The sequence below is a fragment of the Lissotriton helveticus genome, chromosome 9, assembly GCF_964261635.1.
Source record: "Lissotriton helveticus chromosome 9, aLisHel1.1, whole genome shotgun sequence".
Lineage (NCBI taxonomy): Eukaryota > Metazoa > Chordata > Amphibia > Caudata > Salamandridae > Lissotriton > Lissotriton helveticus.
Genome location: NC_136070.1, coordinates 792,664,939 through 792,682,662, shown reverse-complemented (window position 1 = coordinate 792,682,662; position 17,724 = coordinate 792,664,939). Strand labels below are relative to the sequence as shown.

Here is a 17,724-nt window from a genome sequence, read left to right as displayed (position 1 = left end):
GTCTTTTCTGGAGTTGTCTCCTCCGGGTCTGTAGACCAAACTACTGTTGTGTCGCTACGTACCCCCCAAGACACGCGCACTTGCACCTCCTTATTTAAAATGTTATCCTCAAGGCCCATATTAACTATGTCAGGCAGGTCTTTTAACTCATTTTCCTCCGCTCTCACTGTGTGGCCAGGCTTTGAAACACATATGAGTATGGGTTTTGGGGTGGGGACGCCACCCTGGTCCATCTCTTGTTTTTTGTTTTTAGGAAAAAGTTTAGTTATAGCCGGTTGTTTTTTATCCGGTATCACTGTACCCTTAATCAGCTGAGATTTAGCAGTCTTTCCCCCCCGAGTCTTTGATCATCTTACCGGGGTTACCGGAATTGGCACCAGGCTTCGCCTTCTCCTGCCCTGCTTTCACGTGGCCCCTTTCCTCCTGTCTGGTAGCTGCTGCGGGGCCGGACTCTGTGCTGTGCTCCTTCGGTCGGGCTCCATCGTGAGCGGCTGCCATTGTGCACGCTTCTGCCGTCTCCTTCTCCTTTCCCTTAGTTTCGCGGTTGCAGTCGCGGTCGCTTAGCAACCAGGTCCGGGCTCTGATACTGACGCTCTCGTGCTTGCCGGCGAGAGCTGTCAGCAGTAGCCTCGCGAGCGTCTCCCAGCGCAAGCCCTCCTCTGACCAACATCTGCGGTTCAGCCCGGCTGCTTCATTGCGATTCAGCCCGGTTGCTTCATTGAGCGGCCTTCGCGTCATGAGGTGCGGGAGGAACATGATTCTATGGCCCTGACACACTATCCCTGGGCGCATTTCTCGGGCATCACCTCTTTGGAGCTCCGGAGCGATGTGGAGGTGAGCGACTCCGGTCCTACTCAGCCGCCATCTTGGCTCCCACAATGCCTTTTATTAATGTTTTAAAAACCAACGCATAAATAAAAGGCATTGCCATTTACAATGCCAATAGCTCAAACTCTAACAACTGCGAGACCTATTGCATTGCAAATGCTTCTTATATATAAGCTGACAGAGAGGGACAATTCCCCTCATTCTACTTTCCAGTGAGTGCGGAAATACTGTATAGCACCTAGGGTGAAACCAGATGCTAAGATTTTCCGGCATACACCCCATCTTTTTTCTCACTTTTTTCCTTGGTAGACTAGTAAGTTTTCATTCATCTGGATGGGCAGGTTGGTGTGTTTTCCACTTATCTGTCAGATTAATTGGAGTCAGAAAGCCCAACAGATCATCAGGAATAAAGGAGAACATAATGGGTTGCAGGGTTTTCCCACCCTGGCACTGTACTGTCTATTCAAACACTGGGGACCAGAAAGTCTTTCTGCCTCCTGGGGAATGCAGATTTGGTAGGGTTAACTTCCTCTTCCCGGCCCATATCTTACAACAAAAACTGTGCCCATTGGAACCCGAACTGCCTGTTGCTTTCCATGGGGTTGAGGATGCTCTAGGTCACGGGGGCTGAAAGACTCTTGGAGCCTTTAGGCGTTGGGGCCAGGGTGAACCATCCCTCCCTATTTATTATAAATTGCCACATAAAACAGGCTATGTTAGTTGATTTTTCTGCACATGCTTCCTCCCGTTTAGTGCTCTGTCCCCGTGTGGGTCCATTTGAAGCATTCACAAGAGGAAGTTTGCTATTTATATATTACAAAGCGGTGGTCGCCTCTGTGTAGTTATAGTTGGGTCCAAGTTTTCATAGGAAGAACATTTTTTGTTTCTTTAATAATTTTTGTGCAGTTTGATGAATTCGCACAAAACATTCCAAAAATAAAGTTCAGCCACCTTTGTTTCTTCAAAGTAACTTTGCTTCAGATTTGTCAAGCAGGGGGCTAAGGGAAAGAGGGGGGAGGGGCTGCCAAATCATTGATTTCCCATGTAAATTCACCTAGGAAGTTTTTGCTCTCTGATACAACAACAAAAATCTGCTGAACTAAATTACACCATATTTGGCTGAAAGTTAGAACTTTATGCAAAAGCGTGCTGTTTGTGATTTTGTGTAAATACATTCAGCTGTCTTCGAGAAATTAGCGTTTAAAGGGGCCACGGGTTGGATATGAAGGGGTTAAAAAATTAGGTATATCAGGTACCAAAATAGGACTTTCTGATTAACTGAGTGAGCTTTTTCTTCTGCCTGCCACTTCTGAACAACTGTAACAGTGCCAATATCGCAGTACCGAGCAACCTGATTGGGTAGCCGGCCCTCTGAAGAAAATGTTTCGACCGCCATTACAGTACTCTGTTTCTGTGTACTGAATTTTTTTAAAGGGCATAAGGGGGGCAGGGTATGGACACCCTGACATCTAGTCACTTGTGGAGGAAGCCAGAAGTTAAAAAAAAGAAAGTTTACAGGCCAAGGGGTAAATATTGTGCACTTGTTGCATTAGTCCTGGAGCTGCTGGCCTGTCTGCTCAGAGCCCACCCAGATCTCAGGGGATTTCAAGACATAGGGAAATATCTTGCAGATGAATGGATAGCTCCTTACGCAGATGACGTTCTGTTATACATTACGACTCCCGACACTACACTACCTCTGGCGCTCGAGGAGTTTGGTAAATATGCAGGCTATAATATAAATTATGAACATTATAGCCTTTACCCTGTGGGAGGGTCGATGGATGCACACTTAATACAGAGACACTTCCACATCAGTGATGGGGGCTTTAAATACTTGGAACTGTATATCTCTGTAGACGAAAATGAATGCCTTAATCAAAGCATCAAACGGGTTCTGACAGATTTCCGAGACGATGTAACCAGGTGGAGAAGGCTCCCCCTAACGCTACTGAGAAGAGCGGCCATTTATAAATTATAACGCTTCCCAAACTGCTGTATATACTCCAAATCTGAAAGAGACACGTTAGTATTAGATTCCTTACCTTAGAATATCCTCAGGCGTCAGACTGGATCCGGAAATTTTTGCGTAGCAGTACCCTTGCGCGTCGGTAGGCGTCGTCTGCGGCTCTGCGTCCGTCGTCGGCGTCGTAGGCGCCGTGATGACGTCGTCGGAGTACTTAGACGCCGCCTCCGCGTGCTGACGTCAGTTCTTCTTGTTTCCGCGCCAGCAAGCGCAGATCTGGAAAAAGCAGTAACCCTAGTCATTTTTTGACTAACTTTTTGATCATTTTTGATTGTTCTCGAAGTCTTTCGACTCCGACGGTGCCGTAGGGATGCCCGGCTTTAAGCACTGCGATGATTGCAACCGACTGATGTCAGTCAGGGATCCTCACCGCGTGTGTTTATCTTGTCTCAGCGTTGACCACGATGACAAGGCCTGCTCCGACTGCTGGGCCCTGTCTTCGAAAGCCAGGCGGGAGCGGTCCCGCAGGCGGCTCGAACTCCGGCAGTCGGTCCCGCGCCGCGAGAGGTCCCGATCCCATGGGAGGTCGAGGGACAGGTCGCGGGCTCGGAGCCACCACAGTTCCGAGAGTAGGCCGCACTCCTCCGGGTCGAAGTCGTCGTCAGGCAAGCGGCACAAGAAGTCCAAGCGGCGTCATCGCTCTTCAGACTCCCCCCGACGCTCACGCGATGCGGCCGGGGGTTCGGGTGACACCACCCACGCGGCTCCGACGGAGTCGCAGGCGCCGCGTCCAGCCCCATACCCTACGGTCCCTGGGCTAAATGCGACGCCGGAGGAGATCGAGCGCTTCCTCATGGCCATGAGGAAACTCTCTCCTCCGACGGGCTCCGCGGCGCTAGCGGGTCGGGGGGATCTGCCCCGACGCCATCGGGTGCTTCGGCCCCGGCGCCGCCGACGCCTTCGTGCCCGGCGCCGCAGGACGCCGCTGGACCTCCTTCGGGATCTGGTTCGTCGCCGGTGGACCTTACGACCTCCCCGGCGTTGGACCCTCAGGTGTCGCCTCCGGCGCCGTCCTCGGGTGGCGCCGTCCCCGGTTCCACCTTCGTTCCTGTTCAGGCGCCGGAACGGCCCCCATGGGCGCCGCTCCAGACGTCGTTTGGAGAGTTTCACTTCTATGAACAGGCCCCATTGGTTGAGAACCCTGAGTTTCAGGAGATGGGTGATGAAGAGGACTGGGAGGGGTATGAGGACCCTCTGACCAGGGAGTGTCAGTCTCATGAGGACTGGACAGGTGACCTTGGGGATGCCAGTGGTCTGGACACTTCGCCGGACACTGGCTTTGTCTCCCCTCCTACCGTGGCTTCGGAGGAGGGGGCAACATATAGTGTGGTGCTGATGAGGGCTGCCAAGGCCTTGGGCCTTGAGCTCCCCGTCGCGGCCGTGAGGACTAACCTCCTCACTGAGGTCCTTAAACCGCAGTCAAGCTCGGCCGAGCCTCTGCTGCCCTTTAATGAGGCCTTGACCGACGTTCTTCTGGGCACTTGGTCCAAGCCCGCTACGGGTTCGCCCGTAGATAGGAACGTGGCCAGGCGCCACCGCCCAGCCCCGGGCGACCCATGTTTCCTGTCCTCCCACCCTACCCCGAGAGCCTGGTCATCCAGGCCTCCAATTCCCAGACCGCATTCCCGTCGGCCCCGCCGGACAGGGAATCCAAGAGGTATGACCAGTATGGGAAGAAGATCTTCTCATCCCTTAGTCTGGGCCTGCGGTCTTCCAACACCGCCTGCCTCTTGGGACGTTACACCCACTCTGTGTGGGATAAGGTCGCGGAGGTGCTGCCAGAGTGTCCGTTTTAGGTGCGGGCCAAACTCGGCCAAGCCCTTGTGGAGGGCCGGGATGCAGCCAAGTATTCCATCAGGTGTGGGCTGGATACCACCGACTCGCTAGGTAGAGCGATGGCAACGACGGTGGCGGTCAGACGCCACGCCTGGCTGAGGTCCGCCAACTTTTCGGCAGATGTCCAGAACACACTCATGGACATGCCGTTCGATGGCCGTCGCCTCTTTGGCGACAAGGCAGACCATGCGCTTGAGCGCTTTAAGGACTCCAGGGCTATGGCCAAGTCCTTGGGCCTCTCGGGCCAGCGCCAGCAATCGGCTGCCTTTCACTCCTTTCGTGGCCACGGAAGGGGTGCGCCCACACGCGCCGCCAGCCATGCTCCGCAGGGCAATACCCAACGCGGTGGCGGCCGTGGGAACCGCCGTCCGGGCGGTCGGGGGCAACGGCGAGGTCAGTCCACACCTTCCCCCGCAGCATCCGCCTCAAAACCCTCCTAGTCCGTGCTTTCAGGCCCATGTGACACCAGTGGGGGGCAGGGTTCGCCATCACCACCTCCACTGGCGCACTGTCACATCGGACAGGTGGGTGCTGCAAATCGTCCTAAGGGGCTACTCCCTCCCCTTCGAGGCGACTCCTCCAGCCATGCCACCGCAGAACCACCGTGTATCGGGGGATCATTTGCGACTTCTACAGGAGGAAGTTTCGGCCCTCTTGGCCAACGGGGCCATCGAGCGCGTTCCTGGGCCAGAAGTAGGGTGTGGTTGCTACTCCCACTACTTTCTGGTACCCAAGAAGGGCAAAGGGGGCCTACGCCCTATCTTGGACCTACGGAACGTCAACGGCTTCCTCCGGAAGGAGAAGTTCAAGATGCTGACACTGGCTCAGGTCCTAGCTGCCCTGGACCCAGGAGACTGGATGGTAGCGTTGGACTTGCAGGACGCTTACTTTCATATCCCCGTCCTGCCTGCCCACCGGCGCTGCCTGCGGTTCATGGTTGGCCACGAGCACTTTCAGTTTATCATGCTCCCCTTCGGCCTTACCAGCGCCCCACGGGTGTTCACCAAGGTGATGGCGGTGGTCGCAGCTCATCTGCGCAGGTTAGGGGTTTCAGTCTTCCCCTACCTCGACGACTGGTTGTTGAAGGCGGGCTCACCCCAGACAGTCGTCAGCCACCTCCAGACTACGGCAGACCTCCTGCACCAGCTGGGGTTCTCCCTCAATGTGCCGAAGTCACACCTGTGCCCCTCTCAGAAGCTCCTCTTCATCGGAGCGGTTCTGGACTCTGCGCGGTTTCGGGTTTATCTGCCCGAACAGCGGGTCGGGGATATTCAGGCTCTGATTCCCATCTTTCAGCTGTTATCCTGGGTTTCGGTCAGGTTGACGCTGCGACTTCTGGGGCTGATGGCCTCCTGCATCCTACTGGTGCATCACGCCAGGTGGCGGATGCGGGCTCTGCAGTGGGACCTGAAGTTTCAGTGGGCCCAGCATCAGGGCAACCTATCCGACCACGTGCTGATCTCAGAGGGCACTGCGAGACAGCTGCAGTGGTGGCTTACGGACCGCGATTGGGTCAGCGGCAGATCCCTCTCCCTTCCCCAACCGGAGCACGTAGTTGTGACGGACGCGTCCCTCCAGGGCTGGGGAGGCCACATGGGAGAGGCGGAGATCAGAGGCCTCTGGTCTCCGGCGGAGACCCGGCTCCACATCAACCTGTTGGAGCTCCGGGCGATTCGTCTGGCACTGAAGGCATTTCTCCCCTCTGTCCGGGGGAGTGTAGTGCAGGTGTTCACGGACAACACCACTGCCATGTGGTACTGCAACAAACAAGGCGGGGTGGGGTCGTGGATCCTTTGTCAAGAGGCTCTTCGCCTTTGGCAATGGCTGGAACGCCAGGGCGTGACCCTGGTGGCTCAACACCTGGCAGGTTCTCTGAACGCCAGGGCGGACGAGCTCAGCCGTCGGTGCCTGATGGATCACGAATGGCGTATGAACTCGGACGTGGCGCAAGGCCTCTTTCAGCGATGGGGAGAGCCTTGGTTAGATCTATTCGCCACCGAAGAGAACGCGCAATGTCATCAGTTCTGCGCGTTGGAATTTCCAAGGCGGCACTCGATCGGAGACGCTTTTCGTCGCAAGTGGAGTTGCGGTCTGTTGTACGCCTTTCCGCCTAACCCACTTCTGCCCAGAGTGCTGAAGAAGATCAAGCGCGACCGGGCCCAAGTCATCCTTGTGGCTCCGGACTGGGCGAGAAGGTACTGGTATCCAGAGCTACTCAGTATGTCAGTCGATCCCCCGGTTCGTCTGCCTCTTCAGGAGGACCTTCTGTCGCAGCAGCAGGGGACGGTCCTTCACCCGAACCTGTCCAGTCTTCACCTCCATGCTTGGAGATTGAGCGGCGACAGTTGAGGCCATTTGACTTGCCTCCTGAAGTTTGTAACATTATTCTGGCAGCCAGGCGTCCCTCCACAAAGTCGGTATACGCCTGCAAGTGGAACAGATTTGTGGCATGGTGCACAGCAAAGGCTGTGGATCCCCTCAATGCCCCTCTTTCGGAGGTCCTTCTCTTCCTTCTTTCTCTTGCCCAGCAGGGCTCTGCTCTGGGCACTATCAAGGGCTACCTTTCTGCCCTTTCAGCCTTTCTCAGGCTGCCTGATCAACCTTCTTTGTTCAAGTCCCCTATTGTTAATAGATTTCTTAAGGGCATCACACACACGTTTCCTCCTGTTCCGTTTGTGATGCCTCAGTGGGACTTGAACCTGGTTCTTACATTTCTGATGTGCGCTCCCTTTGAGCCACTTCACAATTGTCCTCTACGCCTTCTAACTCTGAAGACTGCTTTCCTGGTTGCCATCACCTCTGCCAGGAGAGTGAGTGAGCTCCAGGCCCTTTCTTGTACTCCACCTTTCCTTTCTGTCCATCCGGACAAAGTGGTGCTGCGTACCAAACCTTCTTTCCTGCCCAAGGTTGTCACGGCCTTCCACATCGGGCAGCCTATCACCTTGCCAACCTTCTTCCCGCCACCGCATCCCTCTAAAGAGGAAGAGCGGCTCCACCGTCTGGACCCAAAACGTGCGCTCTCATTCTACTTGGATCGCACACGCCAATTCCGGGTGGATGACCAACTCTTTGTTGGTTACGTGGGCGCGAAGAAGGGGAAAGCGGTGCACAAGAGGACCATCTCTCGGTGGATCATCCTGTGTATCCAGGCATGCTACTCCTTGGCTAGGAAGGAGCCTCCTGCTGGATTGCGGGCTCATTCTACCCGAGCCACGGCGACTACCACTGCCCTGGGCAGGGGAGTGCCCTTACAAGACATCTGTCAGGCGGCTACATGGGCATCGCTGCACACGTTTGCAAGACACTACTGCCTGGACAGCCAAGTCCGAAGGGATGGCTTCTTTGGCCGTTCCGTCCTCCGGGACTTTCTGGTGTGATTATTGGTTCGCAGACCCACCACCGGGGTTGGTATTGCTGGAGTATCTATTCTAAGGTAAGGAATCTAATACTAATGTGTCTCTTTCAGATGCACAAGTTACTACTTGTGTAACGATATATCTGTAAGAGACATTAGTTAGTATTAGATTCCTTACCGACCCACCCATCCTCCCCGTTCTGCGAACCAATATCTAGGGTTAGGGTTGTCCCCTTTCAGGGCCCTAGTTTCAATGGCACCAGTGTTGGTTTTTAACATGGCTCTGCGTTTCTGGCGCGGAAAAGCTGTGTCTAAGAACTGACGTCAGCACGCGGAGGCGGCGTCTAAGTACTCCGACAACGTTATCACGGCGCCCACGACGACGGACGCGGAGCCGCAGACGACGCCTACCGACGCGCAAGGGTACTGCTACGCAAAAATTTCCGGATCCAGTCTGACGCCTGGGGATATTCTAAGGTAAGGAATCTAATACTAACTAATGTCTCTTACAGATATATCGTTACACAAGTAGTAACTTGTGCAACACGTTCCACAGAATCCTGGAGACAATTTTCAAGACACTCAATGACGAACTTAGCACATTATTACGGGACGAAGGGCACCCCAGAGTAGATCTACAAACACTGCAACGTAACCAATATAATGGAGGAATCGCTCTGCCAGACATACAAGCTTATTACCGAGCCGCACATCTAACGGTGATCAATGCATGGGGCCATGCCGCGGGAGACCACTCCACGTATGCTCTTGAAAGGCTCCAATTGAGGAAATATACTTATCTCCATTATCTGTATGGGGGCGCAGGAACCACAGATCTACTGCCGTCCAACCAAAGGTCGATTGAGGCCTGGAAGGGGACGGAATGACAGATCGGATGGGATAAAAAATTAACTAGAGCCACACCACTACAGAAGGGCAAGAGGAGGCTAGAGTTAGCGAAGTTGCAGGGCTTCAAGGAGTGGGATGCGGTTGGGATCACGACATTAGGCGACATACTGAAGGATGGAGATGTAATTACTTTTGGAGACCGCCAGAATGAATACCAATTGACGCATACCCAATGTTATAAATACCTGCAACTACAACATGCCTGGAGGGCGGAAAAAATCGACACTACAGACATACCTGAGTATGCGCCGCTTGAAGGCAGATTACTACAACAAGAAATACCCACAAAAGCGGTTTCCTAGACTTATAAAACTTAAATTAATAACATCCCCGACAAACTGTCAGCCCTCAGGTCTAAATGGGAGGAAACCACAGGTCAGCTAGAGGATATCGACTGGGAGGGAGCACTGATACACCCTAGAGAGCAATTCAAAGTCCTACACAGAGTATACTGTGATAGAGCGCGTCTGCATGCAATGGGCAGGGCAGAAACACCCTTCTGCTTGTGATCCAAAACCGTCCAAGGCACCTATATACACACCATATGGGAATGTCGGCAGATACAATGTTATTGGTCACGAATAGTGAAGGCTCCTAACAACATATTAGTGTCGCAGATACCTATAGACCATAAACATGTATTATCGGGCATCTCAACAGGTATTGACCTCTGTAGATAGAAACTCCTTGTGAGTAACCTAGGATTAACAGTTGCAAAGCGGGATATTACTCAACACTGGGGCGCTGAGGGCTTGCCCACTCTGTCAGAATGGCGCGCCAGTATGCATCTGTACATGGGGGACAAAAAAACAACGTACAGAAACAATGGCCCTAAAAATGTACCAAAATATGGCAACCGTGGCTTAGATATTACAATTTAGAGATTGAGAGGCCTGTGCTGGATACTTTACAACACACCACTCAAGAGTAGTATGCAATAAATGGACACTCCCACATGGTGGGGATATGTAGCTGGGGAGTGCCATGGCCAATCTAGGGAAAGGGAGGTGGGAGGTGTAATGGAGGACAGATCTCCCCGAATGTAATCTCTATATCCCTGAAAGTAACCATGGATTGTATCATTGTTGAATCCATTGTACATAATGCTCACCTACTGATATTTTGGCTGATGTTTAAAATAAAAATATATATATTGTGCACATGTGCGGCTGGTATTTAGGATTCTTTTGGAGGCTACTTGCCCATGAAAGTTCGTAGTTGTGGGGAATAAAAGTCGAAATTGTTTGTTGAAAGTTTGTGGAATGCTTGTATTTGTAAAGTCGGGCCTTGAATTGACATTTTTGTCTTTGTTTTGTTTTCACAGCTTAGTGATTGCGATGGCATCCCTGAGGTGAGAGTGATAACCTGTTTAGTTTGGAAGGACAGGCCTTACAGGATACATCCACATGGACTTGTGGGTAAAGACTGCCACGACGGAATCTGTGAAATTACAATTAAACCAAAAACGAACAAAAAGCACAGGTGAGTGCTTCTTCAGAAATGTTTGAGTTCTTCAAAATACATCTAATGCAGACACTCATGTAATCCATGTTTATGTATCAGTAGAATTTATTTTGGAGGTTTTGTTACCCACCTTTACCAATCCTTTGCATTATTTGTCGATCTCCCAGTTAAGAAGTTGGGTAAATATGTCACATAGCGAAGTTATGTAAACAAAATTATCATCTCTTTAGCTCTAAAACTTAAAGATAGACTTGGAGCAACATGCCTATCCTTTACTTCAGGAGAAGGGTACACTAAAAACAAATATACATTGAGAGAGAGCGAACTGTGAGAAAGAGTAAGCTAACGTTTACTGAGGGGGCTGGGAGGGAGAGGATTGACAGAGAGTGAATGTTGTTCATGCTGACATTAAGTGATGTGGAAATACAAGAAGAGAAAATGTTGATATGTGCACTTTACGGGTTCATGATCTCCTTTTGCATGTACATTTTAGTTAGAAGTGCAGCTAAGGAGACATTTGTATGTATACTGGTGAAGTATTGTGCATATGCAAGGTTAGAGAGTCATGGTGATGTGTTCTTGCCACTTCATGAAACATGAAAATAGCTGAAGCGGTAGATAGAGATTTAATCCAATAAAGTAAGTGGAATTTACGAGGTTGTAAAGTCTGTTAACTATTGACAACTCCATGTACTGTAATTACAATACATTTCTGTAAACGCATCGCAGCAATTTTCCTTGCCCGAAAAGCCTGCCTGCATCCTTTAGGAGTCACAATATTATCTTTATCAAGAATGACATAAGCCGAAGTCAGAAGCTTCTGGACTTCGGAGGGCCGCTACTACGGTGGAGTTCCAAGCCTCCACGTAGCACCTGAGCGCTCCGCTCCTGCTTCCAAGCTCCTCCCACCACTACGAGTTCGAGCACGATGGCGCCTACCTGAAACCGGTGCTGCTCCGATGGCGTTTTACAGGAGCCGACGCCGCTCGGATGTTGCTTCCGGCGCTGAACCGTGTCTATCCTTTGCGTGAAAGGTCCGTGAGGACTACCGGATGCCCTGAGATGTTCTGAGGCGAAATTGGATGAACACTGGTGAACACTGGTGAGAGGGGATCCGGTGACTGTCTGGGCTGTCTGGGCTGCCGCGGCATACGGCATCGACATCGGCATTAGCTGGCGCTTCCTGCGCCAGGTGTAAGGTGAGGGGAGGAACCTGTAACCTGCAACTGCGGTGCGCTAAGAGGACTTCAGCAGGCACGGACTCCTTATTGAATCCTTTGAATACAGGGACGCTTCCCGTGGGGGTGACAGCGTTGTGCTCACCTCGACTTGAGAGACTTGGGCCTTTCTTTCACAGAGCAGAGCACGTATTGTCTACACGTTAGCCTGACAACTGTTTCTTCTTAGCAGGCAATTACATTGGCAGTGATTGTGATTGTGATTGGACTTTTTGCTGGATTGGACTTCGTGCTACTAGGACCTTTGCTCTTGGACTCCTGGTTCTGGGCTGCTGACCTGCTTCTACACTACTGCTCGCCGGGGATTCTGTGGAGCTGCAGTGTTGACAGAGGAGTGTTGGGGCATCTGCTCAGGGCTGCGAGCGTTCTGCAGGGACTACATCTCCCAGTAGTCCCTGCCTGGCCAATTTAGATCACCTGGCCCGCTCTCCCTGTTAGCCCCGCCCCCTGTGCACAGATCGTGCAAAAGAGACTCCCTGCCTCTTACTTGTGGGACCCTTTGCTGGATTGGACTTCGTGCTACTAGGACCTTTGCTCTTGAACTCCTGGTTCTGGGCTGCTGACCTGCTTCTACACTACTGCTCGCCGGACCCGCTTCGCGGATCCCGCTTCGCAGGGGAAGCCGCTGGGGATTCTGTGGGGCTGCTGTGTTGACAGAGGAGTGTTCGGGCATCTGCTCAGGGCTGCGAGCGTTCTGCAGGGACTACATCTCCCAGTAGTCCCTGCCTGGCCAATTTAGATCACCTGGCCCGCTCTACCTGTTAGCCCCGCCCCCTGTGCGTCACACTCAACCTATAATAGTGGCCTCTACTTCCGCTGTGCGGGAGCGTCCCGGGAGAAGCCCGGGACAAGGGCGGGACCGTCTGTGGCCGTCCGTGGTCGGGCGAGGTTGGGTTGGGCCACTCCCCCTGGTTAATTTTGTACACATTATTATTGGTGTTAGTATAATTCTGGTTATTGTCATAGTACTAATCAAAACTGCAATGCCTCTACGCTCCGGTAAGGAACGTACAGTACAATTGCAGACTGCTAAGGGGGTGGTATCAGGTCCATTAGACGCATTCATTACTCGAGCTACTGGGATCTTAGAAAAAGAGATAGCGATGGCCGAGAAAAGGCTTTCTATTGACCTAGTTAGTGGGAAGCGTTCCTCTCTGGGTAGGTTGGCAACAATACCCAGCCCCGTTGCACAAGCCCCGAGTAACAGTCTACATTTGTTTACAGCAGAGGTGCACCGCGAGGGGGAAGGGGAGGGCATCCCACTCTCCGTGGGGGAAACTGATTCGTATCTGGATGATACCCAAGACAGCAGGGGAATTGGAAATGAAAATGAAAGTGTGCTCTTGGCCAGTAATTCTGAGTCGGACCCACTGGGTGACGAGGACCTGTTGAGAATTGTACCTCGCAAAAGGAAAAGGCGTTTGGGCTATCAGGGGGGGGGGAGCTTTCAAGATTTCAAAGACCATTGATCTGGCCCACACTAGCGCCCCAAACCCCGAGGCCCTTCCTACTCTCTGTCCTGCCCTGGTACCAATAGATCCCTCCCATATCCCCTTTGGTTCCTCTGACCCATGTCCAACTTGTTTTAGTAGTGATGAAAGCTTATTGGTAAAAATGGAGGCTATGATTAAAACTCTTTTACTTCCTGTACTTGAGAGAACAAGGTTGATGACCTCTAAACTGGATGTACTTGAGTGCATTGTAAATACTAATACTGGTTTACTACATAAGTTTACTAGCCCTAAAAATGCCGCGGGGAATCCTTGTTCCTCTACGATCAAACAAAGGGCCAGAAAATTGCACCAACTGGTAAAACTGTAACCTCCGTGACCACTGGCTTAGCATCAAATTATCCTGACCCTAAAACAAATAAAGATTCAGTGGCGGGGGGATCCTCTAGGGTTAAGGATTGTACTCCGGTTGTAGGCTCTTTGTTGCAGGTGTCAAAGAAGGCCACCTCCAAATCTAATCCCCAACGAACACCGGCGTTACGGCCGCAAGACCGTGCAAAGGGTGCTCCTAGTATATCGTCTCAGTCCACCACAGGGCAGGCTGCTAAAGTGAGCATGAATTCTACCACCCCCTTAGGGAAACCTAACAAGCGGGCTCACCCTCGCACAGACCTACCCCTGAAGCAACCCGGCATACGATAGTTTTAACTGGTGTAGCACAACTTAGGGAGGGTGCCAACGAATCCTATGGGGACCTTCATAACAAAGTGGTATTCTGGTTAAACAAAAATCGCCCCCTTCCCCATCATCCGTGACTGAAATCTTGTTTGTGAGGAGAGTTGAATGGGTGGGTCACGGCAGTAAGGACTTAGAGGGGGATTGTATCATTATATCTTTTAAAGATCCCTGGGTGGTAGATTTCTTACGTAGGGAAGCAAGGTTTGCAAGATTGGGGGATGTGCAGACCTTAGGTCTTGACTATTTTTATCCAAGACGATTCTGTGAGTTTCCTCTGAGACATCTACCCTCAAGATTGCCAGTCAGGAGGCACCAAGCTGATAGAACACCCTACCTCCCGCAGTACCCATTATTGTTTAACCGCTTTGAGCCCCTCTCTGGCCTGGAGGCCATTGATTGACTACCCGGTTGCAGGGAATGAAAAGGTTATGAGGAATCGGGTGAGCGAGGAAGACGGAGCTGGGTTGGAGATGCCACAGGGGGTTGTTGGGAAAGAGAGAATGGAGGTGCTGGATCTAGGGAAGAATTCTGAAATACTTACAGGGGGTGTGATAGAAGGTGCAGGTGGGGTGGGTTTCGAGCAGGGGGACACTAGCAAGGTGGTAGTGGCTCGAGATGCGACTAGGGTGGAGAGTCATCAAATGAGCTTAGTTGCACCCATGGCAGTGGACCGGAGTGGGCCATGTAGCATAACAACAATACAGGAAACACTTAAATTAGCTTCTTGGAATGTGGCAGGGATTAAGGGGCGGATGGATTCTGAGGATTGGTTAGAATATATTGATACATTTGATGTTTTATTATTTCAAGAAACCTGGGCACCGGATCCAATTTATAGAGCTGGGTTTTTAAATTTTTACAAACCAGCTATAAGGGGCAGTAAAGGTCGGGCATCAGGAGGGCTCGTGACATGGGTTAAGCAGGCAATGGGATACCATCCAACTGAAATATTTGCGGATCACCCAGATCTCTTGGGCATTAAATTAAGCAAGGACGGCTACCAGGATCTTATAGTCATCAACATCTATGCACGCGGCCAACCGGGTGGCCGTTGCCCTAGCATTGTAGATTTTGTGGACATATATCTTGAAGGGTTAGGGAGAGACAAGATATTTGTTCTAGCTGGGGATTTCAACTGTACTTTTGAGCCCCTCTATGCTGTAGGGGATAATTGGGGGTTAGCAGAGGATGTGGTTTGGAAGATCCCAGAACTGTCCGTTGATAAAATCACAAAAGGAACTGAAGCAGCTCTACATTGGATGGGCTTGTGCCTGAATTGGGGGCTAAGAGCTACAAATGGCCGTACTGCCTCTGATCAGGGAGGCAATTCCACCTTTGACAATGGGCTAAGGAAAAGCCGTATAGATTACATCTTGTTGAAGATGGAATATTGGCCACTTCTGATAGATATGGAGGTAGTACCCCGCCCTGAAAGCGATCATAATCCTTTGTCACTTAGTCTGAGACTTCCGGGTACATGTGGAAGGATTTCACCAGTTGTTCACTCGACAGGGGACACTATCCTGACCAATGATAGAAGAAGGCTGAAATGGACAAGGATTGTGGGGGACGAGTCTATTCTGGATAGCATTACGAATGTGGTTTCCAAGACTGCTAACGACATTTCGACCCTTGTCACCACTAGGGGTGATATTGATAATATTTGTGAACTCCATGAACAATGCTTTGCCCAGCTCAAGGTCCTTCTAACGCTGCCGCCAACCAAAGGCACCCTAAAGGTGCATACCTCCCGGCAGAAATGGTACAACAAGCAATGTAGGGAGGCCCATAGCAGATTAGTGAAAGCAGTTAAGTCCAGGATTTTGAGTGACATAAAGGAAACTAGGGCACAGTACAAAAAAATCCAGTGGAAAGCAAAAAGAGAGTGGGAAGATAATTATTGGTCTGACCTTCTGGATGCCTGCACTTCCAATAACCAGATTAAGTTCTGGGAAACTGTAAAGTGGGGCAGAAATCCCGACTCCCAATTACCTACTAACCATGTATCCGCAGAAGCCTGGGTGGAGTTCTACTCTGGTCAATTCAAGGATTTGAATTTAGAATCCACTACAGGTTTACCTAGGTTACAAACTATGTTTGTCCATACAGAAGAGCTGACTTTTACAGAACAGAAGACCGAGATTGCACTCGGCCTGACCCAGCGGGGGAAAGCACCGGGGATGGATCTAATCCCAGCTGATCTATATAAAAACAATCTCCAACTTTGGATTCCCTACATAACCAGGATCGCAAACACTATTGCTAAGGGGGCCAGGATCCCCGTGTCATGGAAGGGGGCTGAGATTCTCCCAATTTTCAAAAAAGGTGATCGTTCGAACACAGGAAATTACCGCCCAATTAGCCTTATAGACTCATTCCAAAAGGTCATAGCAAGGATGGTCCTTGCAAGAGTTCAGGGCTGGATGGAGCTAGAGGGTATTTTGTCCCCAATGCAGGCCGGCTTCAGATCTGGTACAAGTACCATCGATCAGATTTTCAGATTTTGTCTGATCTACTGGAAGGTGGTGCTGCTGGGCGGTGGAACTATCTATGCCGCGTTTATCGATCTGAAGTCGGCCTTCGACTTGGTGCCAAGGGCCAAACTTTGGTCCGTTCTTAGAGACTTGGGATTGCCAATTGAATTATTAGATCTGATTATCAGATTACATGAGGGCAATTTTGCAAGGGTTAGGTGGGGAGGCCAAGGACAGGTGACGGATTGCTTCCCCGTAACACGGGGCGTCCGTCAGGGGTGTGTACTGGTGCCCACGCTCTTCTTATTGTTTATCGATCAAGTGGTCAAGTTTTTTACCAGTACCCCCACTGATGCACCCACTCTGGGGGGGACCAGGTTTCCTATGCTCATCTTCGCTGATGACACATTACTCCTCTCCAAGACCCGTAGCGGTTTACAGTTCGCACTGGACCGGTTTGAGGAGTTCTGTCGCATCAGCGATCTTAAGATTAATGTGAGCAAAACAAAATTTATGGTGCTCACTAAGAGTCATCCCCTAAAGGAGTGTAGTGACTATGAATGGAGAGAGTTTGGAACAAGTCGAGGGTATGACCTATTTGGGAGTAACCTTGGACTATCGTCTCCGTTGGAAAGCGCAGGTGGACACATTACATTTAAAATTTGCGCGTCTCACGGGTTGTCTCCTACAAGAGCAAAAAAGGTCCCTTACTAAGCGAGTTAAACCTGCACTTCGGATATATACAACCAAGGTTAACGCTGCAAATTTGTATGGGGCAGATCTTTGGGGACATATGGACCTCTCTACCCTGGTGAAAACGCAGTGCAAGTTCATGCGGAAACTTGTATGTCTACCTCAATCCTCTCCATCTAAACCACTTTGTCTGGATATGGGCTGTAACCCAATAAACGAAATGGCAAGGTACAGACTGGTGGCTTTTTGGAGACGTATTTGGACCTCTCCCGACCTTAGTCTTTTTGCTAATGAGCTTGCAGAAGTAAGATCAATTTGGGGGTCCGGTGGTATTCCATGGCTGCGTGCAGTAAAATCGATCCTGGTTGAAATGGGCCTTTAACAGCTGTGGTTTTCCCCGGGATCTAATATTTTTCCATCAAAACAGGAGTACAAGGCACTTTATTGGGCCTCTGTTCGTCAAGATTTGGTCACTGCTTCTGGCTCCGCTAGTTTAACAGGAAGGTTCCTGACTTATAAGTTGGATCCCTTCCTAGAGAACTATTGGGACATTATCACTAGGCCACTTGACAAGAAACTTTATCATCAGTTTCGTGTGGGATCCTTGCCCTTGAATTCGTTCACTAAAAACTGGTCTAATGGAGCGAGCGAATATTGCTCTTGGTGCCCGGGACACAAGGAGAGTGTGGGTCATCTTCTATTTGCCTGTCCG

At 51.0% G+C, this 17,724-nt stretch overlaps 1 protein-coding gene across 8 annotated transcripts in view; it reads left to right on the top strand.

Moving 5' to 3' along the window:
* The window catches only part of RELB (RELB proto-oncogene, NF-kB subunit), a 708,968-nt gene that overhangs the window by 285,235 nt on the left and 406,009 nt on the right, over positions 1-17,724 (top strand). For all 8 annotated transcript variants that reach the window (XM_078660918.1, XM_078660919.1, XM_078660925.1 and 5 more), the window contains one exon: positions 10,279-10,436. In XM_078660918.1, the coding sequence (XP_078517044.1) occupies positions 10,279-10,436 (158 nt within the window). The remainder of the gene's footprint in view (positions 1-10,278; positions 10,437-17,724) is intronic.